Source organism: Cyprinus carpio, chromosome A3 (genome assembly GCF_018340385.1).
Source record: "Cyprinus carpio isolate SPL01 chromosome A3, ASM1834038v1, whole genome shotgun sequence".
Lineage (NCBI taxonomy): Eukaryota > Metazoa > Chordata > Actinopteri > Cypriniformes > Cyprinidae > Cyprinus > Cyprinus carpio.
In genome coordinates, this window is record NC_056574.1 from 23,382,220 (window position 1) to 23,405,878 (window position 23,659).

The 23,659-nt window shown below is 37.9% G+C and overlaps 1 protein-coding gene across 1 annotated transcript; it reads left to right on the plus strand.

Annotated features, from left to right (window-relative positions):
• The first annotated feature begins 3,785 nt into the window (after positions 1–3,785).
• On the plus strand, positions 3,786–23,244 carry LOC109055627 (serine/threonine-protein phosphatase alpha-2 isoform-like). Its single transcript, XM_042724982.1, has 7 exons — positions 3,786–4,285; positions 15,332–15,463; positions 15,588–15,818; positions 15,934–16,038; positions 21,339–21,562; positions 21,645–21,779; positions 22,729–23,244. Exons 1-7 carry the CDS (start codon positions 4,231–4,233, stop codon positions 22,840–22,842), a joined length of 996 nt encoding a protein of 331 aa, XP_042580916.1. The 5' UTR covers positions 3,786–4,230; the 3' UTR covers positions 22,843–23,244.
• Positions 23,245–23,659: the final 415 nt, after the last annotated feature.

Here is a 23,659-nt window from a genome sequence, read left to right on the forward strand (position 1 = left end):
ATACTGTCACAAGTTAGAGTTTGTGGGCTTAGCGCAAAAGTAGAACTACAGGTACACTTTAAATATCATACAGAATTCATTCAATACTTATTAATAATTATATATAAAACATATTTGAGGCGTAATATTAAGAAATGTGCATTGTGCAATAAAGAAATACTCCAAATAAAGTTTAATTATAATTTTATATCAGTAAGTCTTAAGTGATATGTCAGTAAATGAATTTGAAGTATACTTAGTATGAAAATAATGGCAAAAGATTTTTTTTTTTTTTTTTTACTAGGGGTTTTAAGAAACAAAAATAGAGCCAGAAGAAGCAAGGGTTTCAGAAAGATCATGAGATGACTCTGGTCTTGCTGTCATCAGTTTTTTTTGTGAACTTAAAATATTGCTGATGAGGCACTGATAAGTAATACACTATATGCACTTCTGATGCTGGCAGGCATGTAAAGCCAATACATCATTACAAGCTTGTCAGTTCAGCACCGTGGTAATTTACCTGGCAGTTATTAACAATGAACCGTTTCTGTCGGACGCGTGCGATTCGAGAACCGAGGAGCTGATGAAACTGCGCATGCGTGATTCAGACTGACACACAGCGCGTCTGAACCGAGCTGGTTCTTTTGGTGATTGATTCTGAACCGATTCTGTGCTAATGTTATGAGCGCGGGTAAACCGAAGGCTTGAATCAAGGGCAATCATCGCCAATGAAGTCATTACGTCGAGTGCAAAATAACTGGTGAACCGTTTTCGGCAACCGGTTTATTGAATCAAACTGTCCAAAAGAACCGGTTCGCGGAAAAGAACAGAACTTCCCATCACTACCGGTGATCCGAAAACCGATGCAACCGGTTCTTGACTCGAGAACGAGTCAATGTTTCGTTCGTTATCTGGCTCGGTTCAGTCAGTGTACTGTTTGAGTAAATGAATTACTCCGGGATAATTGGTTTATTTGAACTCAGAGGGAGTGTCAGCCATGTTAAAAAAGTTAACAGCTTAAGTCATTTGTGGATTAATGCTTATTGTTGACGCGAACCGTTTAAAACGATTCAGTTCGATTTGGTGAACTGGTTCAAGAAGATCCGGTTACATCGAGTGATTCGTTCGCGAACCGGATGTGCTGTGAACGGCGCGCTCATAACAGACCCGGGAGAGAAGTCAATGCTGAATAAAGTCGTAGTTTTTGATATTTTTGGACCAAAATGTATTTTCGATGCTTCAAAAAATTCTAACGGACCCTCTGATGTCACATGGACTACTTTGAAGATGTTTATATTACCTTTCTGGACGTGGACAGTATACCGTACATACATTCTCAATGGAGGGACTGAAAGCTCTCGGACTAAATCTAAAATATCTTATACTGTGTTCCGAAGATGAACGGAGGTCTCACGGGTTTGGAACGACATGAGGGTGTCATTAATGACATAATTTTCATTTTTGGGTGAACTATCCCTTTAATTGAATTTCTAATCGCAATTAGATGCCACAATTACATAATCGTTCAAAGCGGCAATTAATCGTTTAAAGTCCACGTATTCTGCTTGCTTATGAGTTTTTTTTCTTTCTACATGTTATCTTAATCGTTTTCCCCATTTTTTTAATTTTAGTTTTAGTATAACATTATAGACTAATACATATTTTTACTTTTTTTATAATTTAAAGAAGAAACCAATCCGATGTTTAATGACATCTGAGGCTTAATACTACTGAAAAGCATTTACATTACATTTACATTTAGTCATTTAGCAGACGCTTTTATCCAAAGCGACTTACAAATGAGGACAATGGAAGCAATCAAAAACAACAAAAGAGCAATGATATATAAGAGCTATAACAAGTCTCAGTTAGCCTAAACACAGTATACGTAGCAAGGGCTTTTAAATAATATAATAAATAAAAAGAAAACAGATAGAATAGAAAAAGAATAGAGCAAGCTAGTTTTTATAATAATATAATAAATGAAAAGAAAATAGATAGAATACAAAAAGATTATAAAGGTAGTTAGATTTTTTAAAATAAAAATTAATAAAATAAAAAAAAAAGTGAGTGAAAAAGTTAGAGGGTCAAATAAAGATGGTGTAAATTTTATTTAATACTATTCTTTAATAACACAAATTACACAGCTTCCCTTATTTACTCTGGCAGGTCATTCCACCAGGAGGGAACATTTAATTTAAAAGTCCGTAAAAGTGACTTTGTGCTTCTTTGGGATGGCACAATCAAGCGATGTTCACTTGCAGAACGCAAGCTTCTAAAGGGCACATAAGTCTGAAGTAATGAATTTAGGTAAAGGGGTGCAGAGCCAGTGGTGGTTTTGTATGCAAACATCAATGCCTTGAATTTTATGCGAGCAGCTATTGGTAGCCAGTGCAAATTGTTAAACAGAGGTGTGATGTGTATTCTTTTTGGCTCATTAAAAATTTATCTTGCTGCCAGCGTTCTGGATTAATTGTAAAGGTTTGATAGAACTGGCTGGAAGACCTGCCAAGAGAGCGTTGCAATAGTCTAGCCTGGACAGAACAAGAGCTTGAACAGGGAGTTGTGCAGCATGTTCCGAAAGAAAGGGCCTGATCTTCTTAATGTTGAATAAAGCAAATCTGCAGGACCGGACAGTTTTAGCAATGTGGTCTGAGAAAGTTAGCTGATCATCAATCATAACTCCAAGGTTTCTGGCTGTTATTGAAGGAGTTATGGTTGATGTGCCTAACTTGATGGTGAAATTGTGATGAAACGATGGGTTTGCTGCAACCACAAGCAGATCTGTCTTGGCAAGGTTGAGTTGAAGGTGATGGTCCTTCATCCAGCAAGAAATGTCTGTTAGACAAGCTGAGATGCGAGCAGCTACTGATGGATCATCAGGATGGAATGGGAGGTAGAGCTGAGTGTCATCAGCATAGCAATGGTATGAAAAGCCATGTTTCTGAATGACAGAACCTAATGATGCCATGTAGACAGAGAAGATAAGTGGTCCAAGAACCGAGCCCTGAGGCACCCCAGTAGTTAGATGTTGCGACTTGGACACCTCACCTCTCCAAGATACTTTGAAGGACCTATCTGATAGGTAAGACTCAAACCACTGGAGTGCGGTTCCTGAGATGGCCTTTGTCAGTAGGGTTGACAGGAGGATCTGGTGGTTAACCGTGTCAAAAGCAGTGGATAGATCAAGCAAGTCAAAAGCACTAAAAGTTTTTCAGTTATAATGTTTTCAGCTTGTTTATTTTCATATAAAAATACGGCATGCAGTTGCATCAAATGGTATAAACATCATTCAATGTAAATTGTGCTAACATAATTAATAATCGCAATTACAATTTCAAGGGAATAATCGACAATTACGATTTTTGTCATAATCGTGCAGCCCTAGGCTACTTTACAGTAATATCGCGCATATGTGTGCTTGTAAGGGCAGGGAAACTCTCTCAAGAAAGGGAAGGTGCGATGTTTCGTGACCTCTATAGAGGGCGCTGGTGTGTTAGAAAATTTCCCTGTAAGGAAAATATGGAAAAAACCTGCCAAACAGTTCATGTTAACGTGAGCGCCTCGGTATAATAATGTGGCCTTGAGCTATTATTTATAATACTGATATAGTCCCTATACCTAAAGTACATTATAAGCGCCAACAATTTCATAGTACGTGAACATCCCCCTCACCCGCTCTCTCCATTTTTCACCTCATTGACGTCATGGCTTAGGAAAAGAGATGTGCGTGAAGACTAGCCAATGAGTGGCCACACCGTCGGTTCAAATGTGAGATGTAAGCCAATCATCTCCCTGCATTCACGAGCGGAGGCGGGTCCTATCAACCTCCGCTGATTTCGCTCTTCAACAACACGGTCTTTTTTAAAGTTCCGTAGACGATGAGAGAAAGGGGGTTGTGAGGATACGGAAAATAGGGGCAGTTTGAATATTTTGGATGCTCGTGGGACATAACGAGAATCGAAATAAGAGGCGAAGGGGTATATATATGGGAGTTTTTGTACCGTATTAACCGTTTCCTGGTGTTTAAATGCGGGTAGGCAATAGCTAGCGCCATCAGGCTAACAGTGTTAGCAGCTAGCGATCAACCAAACGACAAAGGAAATATAGCCAGTAAATCCACATTCCCATAACGATATCTTTTATACGCTTTGCTTGTTCGGATTGGGGCCTTATTTTCTGACCAATCACCAAGACAACAGAAAACGGCGGACTCGATCTGTTTGAATAAACCCGACAAAATCCACTAAAATGGCGGAGCCGGACAAATTAAACATTGACTCCATAATACAGCGTCTCCTGGAAGGTGAGAGCTTCTCTGCACATCTTTTAATTATTAACTGCTTTTCTAAAATGAAATATGCGAAACCAACAAATACTTGTATTTAAGTGTTTGTGTTGCATGTGTTATAGACTAATTGCGAGCATATTTCGTGTCCTGAAAAGAGCCGGGGAAGTGGAGCGGATTAGCAGTTGCTAGCCAACCAGTTACACTAATTTACTAAAACACTGCCTGGGAATTTTACAGCCAGAGTCACATAGCTATCATAACAAAACCAGATACAGTTGACAACTGCATGCTCTCTTTGTTCATATTCTCATTATTTTGAGGTCATGAGCGGAAACTCGGCCAGTATTTCATTCAATGGCTACTAGTGTGCTTTAAGTGATTTTCATTTCTGTCTCTGTCCAGTTCACAGTTGCTGTTTGGTTACCTTCCATTTTAGCAGGGGAAGTCCTGTGCCTAATTAAAACCGGCAGCGATAGGATTATTCTACTAATGAGGATGTAGTTAGTGGAAGTGCAGTACCAAGTGATCTTCACAAAAGAGGCCCTCACAACATTGAATAAACCGGGATTATTAGCAAAGCTGCTGAGGAGAGTCTGAATTTAAACACTTCTGCTATATGAAAATAACATTTCTGTGCATAAAAATGAACATTTAGCGATTTAGAGTTGCACTGATTGTAAATGCTTTAGTCTTTAGGATTTCCTGAGAGTGCTGTTGCTTGTATGGTTGATGATGATTACTGGGTTGGGTTTTATTGCCTGTTTAGAGACTTAACTGCAAAGATTTAATTGCATAGTCTTGTAGACAGGGTAGATCCAGGCTAATTTACAGAGTAACATCATATTAGATGGTGCCACAGAGTTTCATCGTTCTGGAAGCCCTTTTATCACTCTAATGTCCTTCAAGAAGAGTCATTTTTCTGTAATATGAGTTACAATTTGAAGTCTACTAAGTGGAAATATACTATTTACAGATATTAAAATATGAAATATACAGCATAGTTGTTTTAATAAATGCTTAAAATTTGGAACAAGTAAGGATATAGCCTCATGAGACACTGGAAACAGGTTTTTGCACAGGATTTGTCTTTTGTACTTTATGCTTATTAGTGTCTACTGAGGGTAATCATCGCGAATCATAGCACAGATGGGCTTAATAAAAGTAAGCAAGCAGTTATCAGATATCTGAATCACATCATGCATGCGTGCGTGTTGCATAACAGGAATGCTTTAGGCCTTCTAAACTATGTACCGTCTTTCCAGCTGTTTCCGTAGCAAAGGAAGTTGTGCCCACAGCCCCATTCTGCATCTGAGCCCATAGAAGCCCTTGTAGTTTCCGCAGAGTTTGTCATTCAGAAAATGTATACAAAGCTTCACCACTTGTGTATTAGTTTAATGAATATTTTTGGCTTTATGCTTTAATCCATTTCACAAAATTACATGTATTTAAATGTTGCGTGGGCCTTGGTCATGAGTAGATGTGAGGTTCAGACAGGGTAATTACTGATGCTGGTGGGTCATTTGAACTGCTGAACAGAATTTAGACTTTATTTACTTGGCAAGAAATTGAATGTCTTTTTCCCAGTATTTATCATGTGTAAGTAAAGGGAACGAGACGCACACTTTTTAAATATTGTCACACAAAGAAAAGGGATTTCCACATACACTGGACCTTTTACCTTTTGACTTTGGTACCTGTTGACTACATAGCTGTGTAAACCTATTTTTTTCTGAAAAAGCAAGCCTGATAATAGTTGTATTTATATCTCCTTATGTAATCCTGCTGTCCTTTTTTCCCTCAGTGCTTGATGCCTCCATCCAAAGTCCTGATTCTCCTGAGGATCTTATTTATTAGTTGCAGCTCTTCAATTTACACAGATAAAGATATTATGTAGATATTTTTACTTCCTTTTTATATTTTTAGGGTGGGAAAAGGTGCACTACTCTGACTTGGCAGTTATGGTTAGTCTCTGTGTGCAGGCGGGTTGCAGTCAAGTAGGGGTGCTCCGATTGATCGGCTACCAATCACAATCGGCCAGTAATCGCTTTGGGATGATTGATCGGCAGTCTCTAAAAAGGCAGATCTCATAAAACCGATCTCAAGCTGATGATGCGCCTGCCATGAGAGGTTTAACGTCTCAGTCTCTGTCTGGCGCGGGTGAAATAATTATAATCCTTCAGGTGGAGTACAATTCATATTTCTTCATTAAATAACTGATAAAGTAATTTGAAAAAGTTTCTGTGAGACATAATTTCACAAACAGCGTGAATGAATCACAGTGTGCTCTCTCTCTCTCTCTCTCAAAATGCAAATGGTGTCAAATCACATTGCGTTTGCACTATAAGTGAGCTGCATGCTGCACAGTCGACACAGGAATTGTCATTAAAGTTTATAAATTGCATTTTTTTCTTTTTAATTCTTGCCAGTGTTTAAACCTTTCAACTCTCACGTGCTTTCCTGAAGACAGTGCTCTCATGCACACTTGCAGCACACACACATTATAATGCCGAGTTCACATTACTCCGTTTGCAGTGTGTATGTGGTGCGTATTTTTTCTGCGCTCATGTTAATGGATTGAAGCGTTCACACTGCACACACGGTTGCAGTCTGGCAGTACGTTTAGGAGCGGTGCGTCTGCAGCAGTGCAGAGATCGTTTCCTCACCGACTCTATTTTTTTGCTGCGCTGCACGCGTTGAATTCTAGTAACAGCGCATTGTTTGCGGTAAATATGAATATGCATTGACACCAAAATGTAGGAATTACACCATAAATGCATGTAATTAAAGTCTACTGTATTTCACAGCCAACACATAGGCTATGGTTTTTTGGCTAGGTTTAAAGGAAAAGAGCACTTTATAAACAAGGCAGTAATTTTAAAGTTCTTTATGAACTGCAGGATTGATGAAAGATTGTATTACTGTACTGTGTAAAAAAAGAATCACAATGTTGAAACAGCATTTTAAGCAACAATATTTGGATTTAAAATCAAAATAATGGATAAATGTTGTGTTTGGGGTAAACAGCCATGGATCAGGAGCGGACTCCTGTGTGAAAGCACAGTCCGTGCTGCTTCTGTACCACACATGGACTACATACGCACTGCAAACAGATTATGTGTGAACCTCACATACAGCTCACAAAATAAGGCTACCTCACCGTAAACAATTGTAAAACAAAAAAAACATTGAAAAAACAAAAATACAGTTCATAAAAAAACATATATTTGAAAAAAAAAATACCTTTGAAAAAATGGCCCCCTCCACCCCTCAAATAAATAAATAAATCATCTCACAAGAGTCACCTAAATGAGGAATTAATTTTCAAAAATAAAATTCAGGCCCTGAATAAATTCTTAAAATTCTTGATTGGATCATCACTATAAATAATTCTACATAATAAAAAGAAAGGCTTTAAAAAGGTCGGTATCGGTGATTGGATCAGCAGATACTGCTTTCTGTGATCAGCGATCGGTGATCGGCCTCAAAAATCCTGATCGGAGCACCCCTACAAACAAGACACAGGTGCACAAGGCCAACCCAAGCCTTTATGGGGCCCTAAGCAGAATTTTATTTGGGGGCCCTGTGGTGCTGCCAATACGTCTGATTATTGTCCATGCTTGATTATTCGCACACTATAAATCTGACACACCCATTATCAGTTTTATTTGTTGTAGCGGTGTTGCTTACCTCATATATCAGTAGCAAACCCACAAGAGTGGTGAGGTGTTCATTTGCACTTTAACATTCAAAGTGGGTACTAAGTGTCATACTTAATGTGGTGTACTGAAATGTAGCTAAATAGACCAGCGGACAACGCATTTACAGAACATAATGTTATTTTAACAACATAAATTATCATACACAGCAGCAAGCCATTTGTACATAAAAAAACAACAACTCTTAATCTATAATTGGCTAACTGAGGCATAATGATTTGAATATAATAGCAAAGACCCCAAAGGTAGGCTAAGGTAAATAATGTTATGCTGTTATCAGTACCAATTTTATGGAATAGAATTTTTATTACAAAAATATATACCCAGGTCCCAGGAATGTTATTTTTACACAGAAAACAAAAACTTTAATCTAAAACTGGCTAGTAAAATGTTATATTATAATATACCAGGGTTGCCAGTATTGGTTGCCTGGCTGGAGTGAGATACATGGTAGAAAAAATTAATAAAATATATATATATAAAATAAAAAATTACACACTGCCCTTTACCCACTGTTTGTCTAAAGTGTAATTTTTTTTTTTTAAACACTTAAAATATTTTAAAGCCTATATTTTATAATGGTATAATAATTAAATAGATGCATCAAGTAATTTTTCTTTAACTGGTAGAAGCTGCTTAATATATTCAGCCAACACAGACTTGTCGCTGCTGTAGGTTTGTTACTCTGAATTTACTCTGCATCACTTAATGCACAGCTCTATTTTGACATCGGCTTGTCAGATAGTTTGTTCTAGCTATTGCGAAGATATTTATCACTATCAAAACTGTCAATCATAGCAATGACGCACAGAACAATTTAGCTGATTCACTCATTTTTTTTTAACTCTCGTGTTTGTCATTCCTGAAACCGTATATGTTGACAAACAAAACTTTTCTTCAAATTTTAAATGGATTATGAGAAACCGTTTTTCTTGTTATATTGGGAAGGTCTGCGAGTGTGTAGAACTCTGTAAACTTGTGAAAAAAGTTAGTTCAGAGTGGGTTCTGACTACACAGTAAACGCCTCTGATCTGATTTGTGCATGATGCGTCGCTGTGGAAAAATAAGATGATGCATATAGATTATTTAATATTTTGTTTTTGTTTGATAACCATTGAACATTGACACAATATATCACCAAAAAAAAAAAATCAAGCTGTCATGTCATGTACTCTTGGGGGGCCCCTGGTGGCCACGGGGGAGCCTAAGCAGCTGCTTCATTCACTTATGCCTTGGGCCGGCTCTGCAAGTGCAGTACGTTGAATGAATCAGAATCTGAGTGTCCTGTTTACCAAGTAGGTAACCTGTAGGTTTACCTGTAGGTTAGTAATAATTACATGAAGTTACATAACTTAATCCCTTATGTTAATTAACACAGCGGTGCGTCTTCTAACAGGCAGTACCCTTTTTGTTACCCGGATCCCAACGCTTGTTCTGTAGAATGTTTAGAGAGTCCAGCTTTTAAATCTAGATCCTTTCGGTTCATGCTGTTCTGTACTGCAGCACTGTTGTGCCTGAAGCCTCATGGTCAACCAACAGAAAATTGTACTGATTGCAGGTGACATAAAGGAAACTTTTGCACACTGAAGTTTTTTTTTTTTTTACTAGTACTATGTGTGCCCAGCTAACATTCTGCTAACATTTGTTGTTTTGTTGAGGTGTCACGTAAATAAGTAGTTATTTTCTTCTCCTCAGATTGTCCCTCTATCTCATTGCCTTTATTGGATTTAAGTCACCTCTGAGAACCTGACGCATTTAAAGGAAAACACATGGTTGTCTGTGATGAGCATGTGCATTCCAAACTGCTGGACTGTTGGCATGACATTTCATGTATATCACAATAGCATGACACAGCTCACATTTTGCCTAACTGTCAGTGAACTACGGCTCTGTGTAGTGAGAGTCGCTCAATCTGAAAGCAGGTGATGGTGGTTTACTACTAATCATGGGACCGGCTTTACTGACGAAATGCGAATGACAATCGAATGCGATTAATTGCACAGCCCTAACACAGCAAGATACATACTTCTAGATAAACTTGATTAATTGCCGTTGTTGTTCTCTGCACTGCGTTCTTTTTGATGTTTGAGAAGCTTAACACACCTACTAGCTACAGTTCAAGTGGTTTATTTGATTGTTTATCAACCAAGTACACCCCCATTTTTGTGGGCGGTTGAACTGTTCCTTGCACTACTTTTATTTATACTTATTTATGGAATTAAGCACACCTAACTTTGCACACCTACTGGTTATCGTTTGAGTGGGTTATTTGCTTGTTTGTCATAGGTCCACCCCCACCCTTGTGTTGGGTCTAAGCTGTGTGATGCTTATTGGCCCTGTGACTAACTTTAGAGCAAGTGCTGTTAGGGCATTAGCCGGCCTTAATCTGGGTTTAAAGTGACGAGCAGCAGGATCCTATTTATAGCCACTTTTCACTGGCTGAGCCGACAGGCTTCCGGTCACCGTCCAGCCCTCAGATCTGCTGCCTGAGACCTTAACGGTCGTCTTGTTAGTGACCCCACCTAACTGGTGCCTACACCTTTGGTGTGCGTTATCTGATTTGTTTGTTAAAAAGTCCTCTATTAAAACAAAGTTGTGGTATTTCATGTCAGTTATCAGTTATCAAAAAAGCGAAGTGGTTGGTCCACAATAAGGAAGTCAAATTCGGTTTATTGTCTTTCCTTTTATAGGGCAAGGCAGAAAGTGAAATGTAGCTTCCCAGGTGACTTGGATGCAAACATAGACTGTTCGTGACAGCGCGGTAGCAACCATACAATTATCCATTATCATCAGTGTGCACAAATAATAAACCTGAGGCAACATAAATATACAGCTGGATGTCAAACATACCAGTTAATCCAGCACTAAGTCTACATTGAAATAAAGGATAGGTAACAATACTTTCCAGCACCATTTACAATACAAAATATTGTTTTTCTGCAGGATCGTAAGTATAGATTCAGAGTGCCGTCACATGAATATTTGCTTACATGCTTATGCAATACAGTTGCACTATTATTAAAAAGTTTATATTCTGTGAGATTTTGGTTAAAAGTTTGAGGAAAAAAATCCTCATGCTCACCAATGCTGTTTGAGATGTAAAAAAAAAATAAAATACAGTAAAACGGAAATGTTGCAGTTTTAATGACTTTTTTTTTCTATTTTAATAGGCCTGTATCTTAATGTTTTATTCCTGTGATGGCAAAGCTGATTTTTTTTTTTTAGCATCATTACTCCAGTCTTCAGTGTCACATGATCCTTTAGAAATCATTCTGATAAGCTGATTTATTGCTCAAAAAACATTTCTTCTTATTAATGGTGATAACTGATAACTTAATTTGTGTAAACTGTGATGCATTTTTCAGGATTCTTTGATGAATATAAAGTTCAAAAGAACAGCATTTATTTGAATTGGAGGTCTTTTGTAACATTATAAATGCCTTTACTATTGCTTTTGACCAATTTAATGCATCCCTGCTGAATAAAAGTGTGAATTTCTTACTCAAACTGATCCTGAACTTTTGAATAGTAATGTACATGCATGAATGAGCAAATACACAACTTGATAATTTCCTGCCTTGGTGAATAGTGATTGCTGTAGTTTAAGTTCTCAATATTTATTGATATTTCACATTTTAATTGAATGAGTGTTCACTACTATATTAGTATGTTAAAAATATTCCAGTTGTTGCTTCCGTATGAAAATTGATATTAAGAATTATGAAGTTTCAGTGGTATCAGGTTCGGACATTTTGGTAACATGACAAACTGCATACATGTATTTTGTTTTCTGCACTGTGAAGGACTGTGCTGTAAATGTCCATAAACAGCTGTGCAAAATTGTGTATTCAGGGTGGTTGAACATTCAGGCAGGCAGCTGTTTCTCTCTGTGGACATTCATGTTAAATGAGACATGTTCGGTGCCGCTGATTTAAATTAGCAGAGATGGCTAGATGCAAAGAAGCATGCTCTCCTTTCCAGCCTTTTGTCCTGCTTTGTGAAATGGTTTTGGCAGTAGCATTGTTCGGTTTGTTTGAAGTGGGCATTGTGATGTCATAACTTTTTTTTCCCGTGCTGACTATTTGTGTCCTTGGTTAATCTGTGTGAAACTTCATGCTTTAAACATTTATTTAGAGGTGTAGGCTGGTTGGATCGATTTTGTGACTTTGCACAAATAAGCCATCTCTCTCAAATAATCCTTGCATAACTGCCCGATTATGTGAGTCACCAGGATATGCTCAGTACTGTAATCCTTGCCTGAAGCCAGCCATGTGAAATGTATATTTAAAACCCAGCAACTGCTTGAATACAACTGCGGGGCTGCCTCTGGGTCTTTTATCTTTCCTTTCCGAACATCCCTTACACGGATATGTCACTTCTGATGAATGGCCGGTGTGACCTCAGATACGTCATTTACAGCCCTGTCCAAAGAGAATGCAGTATTTCTCCTCTCCAGATACATCCTGTGCTCTTTCTTTCATCTGCCGCTGCCAGCTAAACCCCCTGAACAGCATGTCATGCACACAGTCTAAAAGGGCATGTTTGAATAATACCAGAGGTCTGCGTTGTGTGAGATGACAGTCTGTTTAGACCCTGCAAGCCTTCTGAAAAGTCCCTTTCACACTGCGATTCCGGCAAATACACGGGTAATGTGTCCTGGCAATTGTTCCCGGGTCGCTAGATTTTGCCCCTTTCACACTCCCAGTGATTACTTGGAATCTGTGCGTGCGTTCACACACAACCTGTAAAGGTGCCGTGAAGACACGTAATATCAGGGTGTGCCGTGTAATGTACGAGTCGAAAACGCTAGGCACGTTAACTTTCACTTAAGCTGGAGAACGATCTCAGTTTCAGCAATGTCACTAGGTTCCCAACCCGGGATCAATCCCGGAATCAATCCCGGCACGTGTTTGCGTTCACACAGAAGGCGACCCGGCAATGTTCCGGCAATTTTCCGGGTCCAGCATGCAGTGTGAAAGGGGCTTTACTGTGCTGCAGCAAATCTCATTGGAGCTCAACTTGTGTGTTTTTTTTTTTTTTTTTTTTAAGAGACTGCAAGGATGAGTACAGAATCTGTTGACCTGTGTTTGGTTGTTTGTCAAGAATACTTGATTGTATCTGAAGTTCAGTTGCACATGATCTTCAAAACTGGTCAGAAGTCAATCAGAGGAGATCTCTTTACACTGTATTCTGGTTATTTAAAGCCATATTTGTGGTTGTGCTTTTGTGCATTTGACAAATGCTTAGAAATGCTTAAACTAGGGATGTGCGCGATGACTAATTTGACTGTCGTTTAAACGGAAGTTTTGTATCTGACTAGTCTAAAAGCAAGAAACCCCCAAAAGATGGTTAAAAAAAAAAAAAAAACTTGTGCGTACGTGTATATAATAGCCTACATTTGAAATACTTAATCTATGAATCACACTGACAAATCCCTCAATGAATTCCGCTAAAAGTAGGTCACAATTATGCCGTACTCTTGCCTCGCGTTATCATTTAATTTTAGGCGGTTGTTAAAAAGAAAAAAAAAAAGAAAAAAGAACATACTCAACGTCAGCCAATGCTTATTTATTAAAATCAGCTGGGGAAATGCAAAACAATGAAAAATCAATCAACAGACAGAAATAATCATCCACATACAAATAAAGCAACACAACAAAACAAAACACAAGACAAAAACAATAGGGAATTTTATCAAGGAATAGCATTAAAATGGCTTTTAAAAATGTAGCTACTTTGTCATGTAGGCTATATCATCTAAAAACAAAATGAACAAAAAGAAAGACAGGACCTGAGGCGATTAGGGTTTCCATCCGAAGTTGTGAATTTAACTTGTGTGCAAAATTGGAATATCACATAAAACATTTGCGAACAAGCACTGTTTCCATTTCAGCGCATCAAAAAGAACAAAATCATCACTTCATGTTAAACTGGCACTAAATATCAGTAAGAAAACTAGGAGAACTAAATATAATATTTTTCAGATGATAAATTACTTGCGCCTCAGAGCGAGCAGACAAAACACAATTAATGATGTCATTGCTTTGGGAGGCAAATGCATGCTGCTATTTGGAAATGCAGTCGTGTATGACGTTATACAGAAATACTTGGATGACAGACTTTGCTCAGGCATTTCAGAACAACCATAACAACATTTCACATGCTGTGGAACGAGATCATGCAGTCCGCTGCTAGTCGAGTTATCCTGCCTCATAGCGCAAAGTCAAATATTATATGCGCTTAGAGGAATTTATTTGCAAAATGCATTTCCATCTCCCATTATTTGCATTAATGCTTTTTGGCACAAGTCCACCTCAAGCGAGCATAAAAACTTTTTTTGCAATTTAAGGGATTTTTATTCGAAATGTGCTGTTTCCATCACTCTTTCTTGTTCGATACTTCAAAATGCGCATTAAAACAGGGTGATGGAAACATTCCTGCATTTGAAAAAACATATAGATAATGAAAAGCAAGCAAACAGAATTTCGTAAAGCACCTGGACATCATGCAGCACTGCCGAAGTGGGTCTTCGAGGAATAGACCGCGCGGACGGGATCGCAGCGGCAGTGGGCTGTAGTGAATGACATTGGCTGGCTTTGGCTAGTCTTTAAGCTAACACCTATGTGTCTGTAATGACCATGATTAATGCATCGCTCCAGTAGCGTTATTGTAAGCCAATTTGACATCACACAGTTCACACAAAACTTTTCAGTTTTCTTCTAATTCAGAATAATCCCACACCTTGCTCGTCTGTTGCGTGGTCACTTTTGAGTTTGCCACAACTGACACGAAGAAAACTCATGCAAGGCCTGAGGTAAAAAATGTAGTTTACATGCCGAAACACTTTAAAAAATAATGTATTATTTTTCAAATGTTTTATTTTAACTTATTTAAATTATTTTAAATGTAACAATGGGAATTTGATAGTAACATAAAATGATGGTAATTTGAATAATCATGTTGTTGTTTTTTTTCTTTTGTGTAATCGACTATTGTTTTCAGTGTCGACTAGTAGGAGCTGTACCGTTTAGTTGACTAGTCGACTAGACCCGCACATCCCTAGCTTAAACCTGCTAAATTCTGTAAATGCGTTTGACTCAAATGCAGTTGGGGTGTGTGCTTGAGTAGAGACACATGATATGGTATTTAAGTGCACTGACGTCTGTGTGTTGCTAGTCTGTACTTCCCATCATTTCAGAGAGCCTCTTGAGTTGAGTTTATCATCTTCTAGTTTTTTAAAGCACTTCTCTTCTGAGAGCCTGGTCTAATCTGGCACACTTGCTTTTTAGTTTGGCTTATTTCCTGCTATTCTCAGTTTGTCCCTTGTGTTTGTTTGTTTTTTCAGTTAAGGGCTCCAGGCCAGGCAAGAACGTACAGCTGACAGAGAGTGAAATCCGTGGCCTCTGTCTCAAATCTCGGGAAATTTTCCTCAGCCAGCCAATTCTACTGGAGCTAGAAGCACCGCTTAAAATCTGCGGTAAGTCTGTTTGTCCTGCAGGGTTCCCACCTTCATAGAAACCTGGAAGATAAAAAGAATTCATATCCCAATTTGTGGAGCATTCTATAATAAATTTAAATTAATTTTTTTTCTTTCTGTGCAGGTGATGTTCATGGTCAGTATTATGACCTTCTTCGTCTCTTTGAGTATGGCGGCTTTCCTCCTGAGAGCAACTACTTGTTCCTGGGGGACTATGTGGACCGAGGGAAACAATCTCTAGAGACCATCTGCCTCCTGTTGGCCTACAAAGTCAAATATCCTGAAAACTTCTTCCTGCTGCGTGGCAACCATGAATGCGCCTCTATCAACCGTATATATGGCTTCTATGATGAGTGTTAGTATTAGTATAAAAACTGAATTTTATCTCTAACATCTACATTACCACTTTTGACACCTTTCCATATACACATTTCATAGTTTTGAATGCTAATAAGGGTTTTTCTCTTCAGGTAAGCGACGGTATAACATTAAGCTGTGGAAAACTTTCACAGACTGTTTCAACTGTTTACCTGTGGCTGCCATTGTAGATGAGAAGATCTTCTGTTGCCATGGAGGTAAGTGTGCAGGCAAAGGTTTTCTGTCCCCATGGCAATTTTAATGTTCTATCATAACCCCTCTATTGACTTTGCAATTTCCCTGGACAAGTTAAAATATAGCTGTTCATAGCCATATCACTGGGAGACCATAAAGCTTGGTTCTTTCACAAATTCAGGGACACACCAGGGGACTTACTAGAGTCCTTGTAAAAAGACAGGGTTTAGCGTACACTTAATTTGAACTGTAGTGTGTTTTACAGAAGACGTGGGAGTAATCTACTCTGGAAATGAACCGTAATTGATTTTTTTTTTTTTTTTTTTTTTTTTTAGTGATACAATCAGTCATCATATCCTTAAAATAATTGCTCTGGTTAGCGAATGAAATGCAGTACATGTGGACTGCTGTAAACATGAAGGTCCAGAAGGAGTGCTCATAAAAATGCTGAGGTTATTTCAGACCACATGCGATCATGAAAACAGATCTTTCGTCCTTGAATGGTCAAATACGCACACAGTTATGTCAAAATGCCCCTCATCTGGAGTATTCACATAAAAACACAGTTGATTATATGTTAAACAAATGTAAAACAAATGAAAACCAGATGTTTCAGTATATTGCATCTGTGCATTTGGTCTTAAAGGGACAGCAGCCTAATTTACCTGCTGCTGTCTGTCATTATTAATACCTGTTAATCACTCACTGCACTTAACTGAATCATGTTTGGATCTTTAATAAGTTCGTGTTTGATTGATACTGTGAGTGACTATGCAGTGTTTTATTTACACAAATTATTCAACTTCTGTATATTTGTAATATTTCTTACTACATGTTAAATAAACCTACTATAGCTGAATAAAAAAAAAATTATTTGTTCAATTGCGTTTTGTAATTTGCTTCTTTTTACTTTTTTATAAAAAATAATAAAAATAGCTGTATCGAAGATTTAAAATTTCTCATACCATGAAATAAGATTTTGGTCATATCGCCCACCCCTACAACATGCTATAGTGCATAAATGTTTGTGGGAATTTCCCACTTTATAATCACATTAAACCTGCGGGAATGTGTAGAATTACACTCAGTGCCCGCAATCCCACAGCAAAACAGCAACTAAACTCTTAACATTCACAGCGTTTTATTATAATAGTGTTTTCATAATGTCATGTATATGACAGTTCCATTCATAGTTAATAATATTCTGCTTCTTGAAGAGATAATCACCGTAGTAGAGATACAATGTAGCACTTTACTGCAGTGTAACTCAACCAAAATCATCTTATATGAGAAATAATGTATTCTCTCTCTCACTCTCTCTCTCTCTCTCTCTCTCCCCCCTCCTCTCTATATATATATATACATGTTGCAACTTGCAGTTCCACAAAAGGCTGTGAGTGGTTGCACAAGTGAACTTCGCTGTGCTAGTCATGAAGATACAACTCTGAGGATGCATTTTTTCCATAACGCGCTGAAACATGGCATATTCTTTTATAGTCGTGTTCTCATTATAATTTAATGTAACCTATATGACAGATTTGTTTGGAAGCATTTAAAACTGTCCGAGAAAGACGCAAAAATCATTACAAGCACCGTCAGCGAGAGACTGTTGAGTACTGCATCGCATGTCTTCGATCAGAAGAGGAAGGGGTGATTGTTGCTGGTTACTATATGATGATTGAAATCGTGAAATGGCCTTAAACAATTAGTAAATAAACTGCAGAAAGTTGTTTTCACACTCGAATTGCATGTATCCTGACAGTGCTGCACAAACTCGCGGTGCTATCTGCTTGTTAACCAGGGTTCAAAGTCCAAAGCGCGAGGAAAATCTGTGCTGAACCAGTGTTACTCGTCAGTTGCTCAGTCACATTTTAATGAATTTTTACAAGGCATGTGACAAATACGTGTGACATATTTGTAGTGAAAGTCATTTATAAATCTGCTGTCGTCAAAACAAAAAAGAAGCACTGAGGTCTTCCTGCGCATTTCCGCCAAAATAAAAGTTGAGAAAAGGCAAGAACTCGTCAACATTAATAAACGTTAGTATTGTAATTTTACTGTTGTTCTGTAAAATAAAATAAGACAAAAATAATAATAATTACAGCAGCTCTATTTATACATTTATTATAACATTCACACATAGTGTTCAAAGTGGGATCTGTTATATTTTCTAATGTTTTAAAAGAAGTTTCTTCTGCTCATCAATGCTGCTTTCATTTAAAAAATAGATGCCTTATTCAAGAAGGGGGTCTGATGGCCAAAAAATATTATTTTACTAACTTAGTAAATTAGTATTAATTTGAAGTTAAATTGTGCTTTGTTGGTATAATCTATAGTCTGCTAGAATATAAAAAAAATGTTCAGTGTTAAATATTTTTAAATTATTGTTTTGTAATAGATTTTATTTTTTTCAAGACAAAATAGTAAAGCACACTTTTGGCTATTTAATTTATGCAATGGTGAAAAAAAACTGGCAGAATGTGTTCGGTATTCAGCCTTTGGCTTTCGGCCCAGAGTTTCATTTTGTTCAGCTTCAGCCAAGAATTTTAATTTCGGTGCATCCTTACTTTTCATAGTGATTCAAGCAATTCAGAACTTGGGCTGGGTGGGTATCATTCAAAAAATTCCGATAGCGATACCTTGTCTTCGATACCGGTTCCTGAATTATTTATATTTATATATTTATATATATAAAAACAAATATATATATATCATACCAATTTTATGAAATCCATTTTAACAAGATTACATTACCTCCATTAAACTTTTTTTTTTTTCACTTGAGGTTTTTACAGATTCAAAGACTCCTGGGCCACTGCACAAAGGAACAAAATGCAACCAACACAATAAATCAATGCAAATAGTTGTAATAAAGTTCAAATAGTTTTCAGTGCAAAATGAACTGTTTGCTGCATACTTAAGATCTTTAAATCTCTAAGCAGTTCTTTAAAAAAAAAATGAGCATGTCTGCCTTTTCAGGAGACAGACAAGCCCTCTCTTCACTGATGATGTCCTCAGGACTAATGTCCCTAGGCTACATTTATACTATGTGTGTTTTAATTTTAAAAAGCATAGGTTAGGTGGAATCATCATTTCTATTTATTTTCCACTGGTTTATGCGATCTGATGAGCATTAGCTGCTTCTAGCGCTGTCTGCCTGTTTCCTCTTCTGCGATCACTGTTCTGACTCCGATAAAGCTCATTCGCTGCTCATGTCTTTCATATTACGTCTTCATAACCCGCCCAGTCTCAGGTGACAAACGTGTTACAGCTAATCAAGGTCTAAAAGGTTACTAGAAAGCTACAGGCAGGTGAGTTTTAATTAGGGTTGGAGCTGAACTCTGCAAGGCTGCGGTCTCGGAGTTCGCCACCCCTGCTATATATAATGCTATAAATGATATAAAAGGCTACAAATAACATATTTCTGCAACATTATATAACCAAAACCCTTATTAGATCGCAATTGGAGGTTATTACAAACACTCGATGGTGGTTTAAAGTGAGTTTTGAGTAAAAGCGTAGTATAATTTTTAGAAATTGTCTTATGTAGCATGATGCTACAGTGTGTTTTCCTTGATGCCTCACCAGAGCCAATCACTGATTTAGGCACACAAAATATGCTGCGTGCTTATTGGCTCGCTTACTTTGACTAGATTAACCCCTTAGGTATTGAAATACGGTACCAAGCGACAAGATATTATTCGATACTCAGTAGCATCGAACTCAATACCTAGCCCTATTGAAAACCATCATGGCCGTACACATTTGAAGTGTCTCAGCAAGAGGCGGGGTAGGCCAAGAGAGTATCCAGGTATGCCATGAGAGTACCATGGCTGGAGTATCGCGGTTTTTCGGTTGGGTTTGAATATCGTTACACCCCTAGTGTTCACTAAAACTGCTGACTGATGTCATGAATGCATATAGTAGGGGAAAGGAGACCGATAACCAGCATTTCCTGCAATGCCACAGCAGAAGAAATATTTTAGTTTTGAATGTGCAGTCTGAACTGAATTGAGCTGTCTTTACTGTCTGCACTCAGAAACAATGCAGGAAATTTAGTGTAGTCTGATTCACAAAAAATTAACCTTTTTTTCTTTTAATGAATCTCCTAAATTAACATTTGACTTATTGAACAACAAACATTTTCAGACATGTATTGAAGCAAGAAATATTAACACTATTTTATATGAACCTTTTCAGTGGTGAGTTTAAAATGTTCTAGCGGTCCCCCCAGAGTGAGTTTTTTTTTTAAAGTCGACTGTTATTTTAGAACGTTTCCCCTTACTGTTTCCATGGCGACACGTCAGGCTCGTCACGTGAGAGCGCAGCCACGAAAACACAGTATGACAGATGGATCGATTCTAGTTAGTTTTTCCTTTTTTATTTAAAATATTCACAAACTTGCATACCATGGCATGAACAGTCTGATATTCCGATTCACAAATATGTGTAAATAAGTGTGTTTGGTCATTTTCAAAACCTTTCTAAATGATCGTGATCTGTAATGTGACATGGGCGCTGCCGTGTTTGTTCGCGCTGCGGTTCAGAGAGTCCTGTCAGTCGGATTTACAGCACGTGAATTCATCAATTTCTCCTGAAATACAAGTAATAAGTGGCGGCTGATCTGGGTGAAGAATAGAGTGAACTTTATAATTACTTACAGTATATGTATCTGATATGAATAAAACACATCTGCAAATTAAATTTGAATGGATTGTTATTGTTGCTTCCATAGACATGTGTATATTTTTCAAATGTATTGTTTTATTAGTACGTATGTGTATGTAATTGTCTGAAATTTAAAATATGCATTATGTGGTTAAGAACACTGCATAGTGATATGACAAGAGCAGTGCACGTCTGTCTCTGGCTCAGCGCCAGCCAACGCGCGAAAACGCAGTTTGAATTTGGCAGTTATGTGACGTCACCGAATGTTCTAAATCCCATATGTGGGACCGTACTCCCAGGGGCACGGAGAAGGAAGTCCCATACATTTTAAATTAACAATAAAACCATTAAATATTTTTGCTCCATTTTTGTAATAAACCTTTTCTTTATTATAAAACATTTTAAAACTTAAAAACAAGTTTTATTTATATATTTTTTTTGTTTTTACAGGCATCTTTAAGTCAATACATTTCATGCTGATCCAAGACCTCTTGTTAGTAATGATGTTCTGGTTACAGATGTGGTGCCATTTCTTGTGCTGTTTTGCAGCTCACCGTGTCTGGATGCTGCTTGCAAAATTTAAAAAAAAAAAAAAAAAAAAAAGTTTGTCCCTGGAAGTGCACTGTGAAACATAATGAATTGTTTTGTGCTCCAGGCCTCTCTCCAGACCTGCAGTCAATGGAGCAGGTGCGGCGTGTCATGCGGCCCACGGATGTACCTGACCAGGGGCTGCTGTGTGACCTGCTTTGGGCCGACCCCGACAAGGACGTGCTGGGTTGGGGAGAGAATGACCGCGGCGTGTCCTTCACCTTTGGCGCAGACATAGTGGCCAAATTCCTTCACAAACATGACATGGACCTAATATGCAGGGCACATCAGGTTGGTATATGCTCTGCGGTGGTAGGAATGTCTCCACAAAGCATTGCAGCATTAAAAGATGTGACGTTATCTTCTTGTGCAGGTGGTGGAGGACGGTTATGAGTTTTTTGCGAAGAGACAGTTAGTCACCCTGTTCTCCGCTCCTAACTACTGTGGCGAGTTTGATAACGCCGGGGCCATGATGAGTGTGGATGAGACACTCATGTGTTCCTTCCAGGTAAGAGAAGAGCTGTCATTTTCCTCCCTCTCTTTTGCCTTTACCTTATTACAAGGCTTTTCTGTTCCTCTGCAAATGCATAAAATATACTTAGATGTAATAGGTCTGGCCAACTTCCTCTCTAGATTTGCATGAAATCATCTTCTGAAGGTGTGTTCTCTACAGTGACTCTATTGTTCCGTTCCAGAAAGCTAGTATGCTGCCTACAGATGCTTTTAAAAGTCATCATGGGCTTACTCTCATTACAAATAAAAAAAAGCTAAGCACCTTAATCATGCTGCCTTGTAAGATTACTCATTCTAAATGTGTTGTAACATTTCATAGGAACAAAAACCTGTCTATATTGTAACAAAGTTTTTAATTAATTACATTTTGTAATTTGAGGGAAATCTTTTGTTGCGACATCTAAGGAAATAATTTGGGAATTTCCCTTGAATTAATTAGATTTTGCCTGTGAAAATTTGCCAAACAATGGTTAAAAAAAACTTGCTGTGTAAGAAACCCAAAAATATACTGCAATAGAGCTTAATGTGGGGAAAAAAAGTCCTGAGAAGGTGGATGAGGCAAGGAAAAATGCAGTTTTGTAGAATTTTTTTTTTAGTAATTATTTTACATTTTTAATTATCCGCTACTGAAGTGTTTTATAAAGAGTAAAAAAAAAAAAAACATGAACAAAAAATATTTTTGTTTGTTTATTCTTGAATTTTACGTTTTCAACCGTTTCACATTAGCATATGTTGTCAGTTGTGAGTCGAGTGCTTCATTTTAAATTGGTCAGTTGTGAGGTTCCATGACGGCTAGGATGGTCCCTCGCTAGGTTTTGAAACGAAGCTTCTGCTTTGCTCTCTATATGTATTGAAGTGCTCTCTCTCTGTGGGCGGACATGTCTATATTTGGAAGTCATTTTGCTGTTGTGTGCTGTTGCTTACTCTCGTCCTCTTTCTCTCAGATCCTTAAGCCAGCCGATAAGAAGCTATACTACGGTGGAGGAGGTGGAATGGGCTCAGGACGCCCAGTCACCCCGCCGCGAAATTCAGCCAAGGGTGGAAAAGCCAAGAAATAACACCCGCTGGATGAACATCCTCTCTCCCGAAATTCCCTGTTCTGACTCCACTCTCTTTCTCTACCTCCCTTCTCTCTTTCCGTTTCCAAACGGCTGTAAAGCAAAACAGTACCCAGGGTTGAAGTCCTTTTCTCTCGCTCTCTGTCTGTCTTTTTATTTTTTTTTTCTCATGTTACTTTACAAATGTGTGTTTATATATGAGACTGCGTGTGTGAGCGTCGGTTATGGTTGTTACGCTCTTTGTATTTGTTTTTCCACCCCCCCCCCCCACCCCCACCGCTCATTGCCCCCATCTCTCCACCTGTCTCTCTGTCAGGGAGCAACTGACGAAGCCTCCGTGTAAACGCCCAGCCAGGCTCTGGGGAAGATTGAGACAGACAGAGGGGGTCAAAAGGGTGTGGGTCGAGAATACAAAAAAAACCCCCACACACATAACATTTTTATTATATAATAATTATATTTATAATTATATATTTATATATCCATACTTATTAAAATATAAAAATATATATATTGTATATTTGTGTATGTATGTGTATATATATATATATATATATATATATATATATATATATATATATATATACACACACACACACGCACACACACGCAGGGAGAATGGATGTGCAGAGAAAACGTGAGGTAGAGAGAGATTGTCACGGGTGCATAATTTCCATTTAGAGATCCAGTGATTTAAAACAAACAATCATGTTGGAACTTTTTACTTTTTTTTGTAGATGGATCACAGCTAAAGCTTTGAAATTCTTTGCTTACTATGTGTTTTTTTTTAGTGTCTTTTTTGAAAGACAATTATCAA

Excerpts from the sequence above, each read along its gene's own strand:
- LOC109055627 (XM_042724982.1), top strand. The coding sequence starts at position 4,231 with ATGGCGGAGCCGGACAAATTAAACATTGACTCCATAATACAGCGTCTC. Across the intron at positions 15,464-15,587 it reads AGCACCGCTTAAAATCTGCG|GTGATGTTCATGGTCAGTAT; the intron begins GTAAGTCTGTTT and ends CTTTCTGTGCAG. Across the intron at positions 21,780-22,728 it reads CACTCATGTGTTCCTTCCAG|ATCCTTAAGCCAGCCGATAA; the intron begins GTAAGAGAAGAG and ends TCTTTCTCTCAG.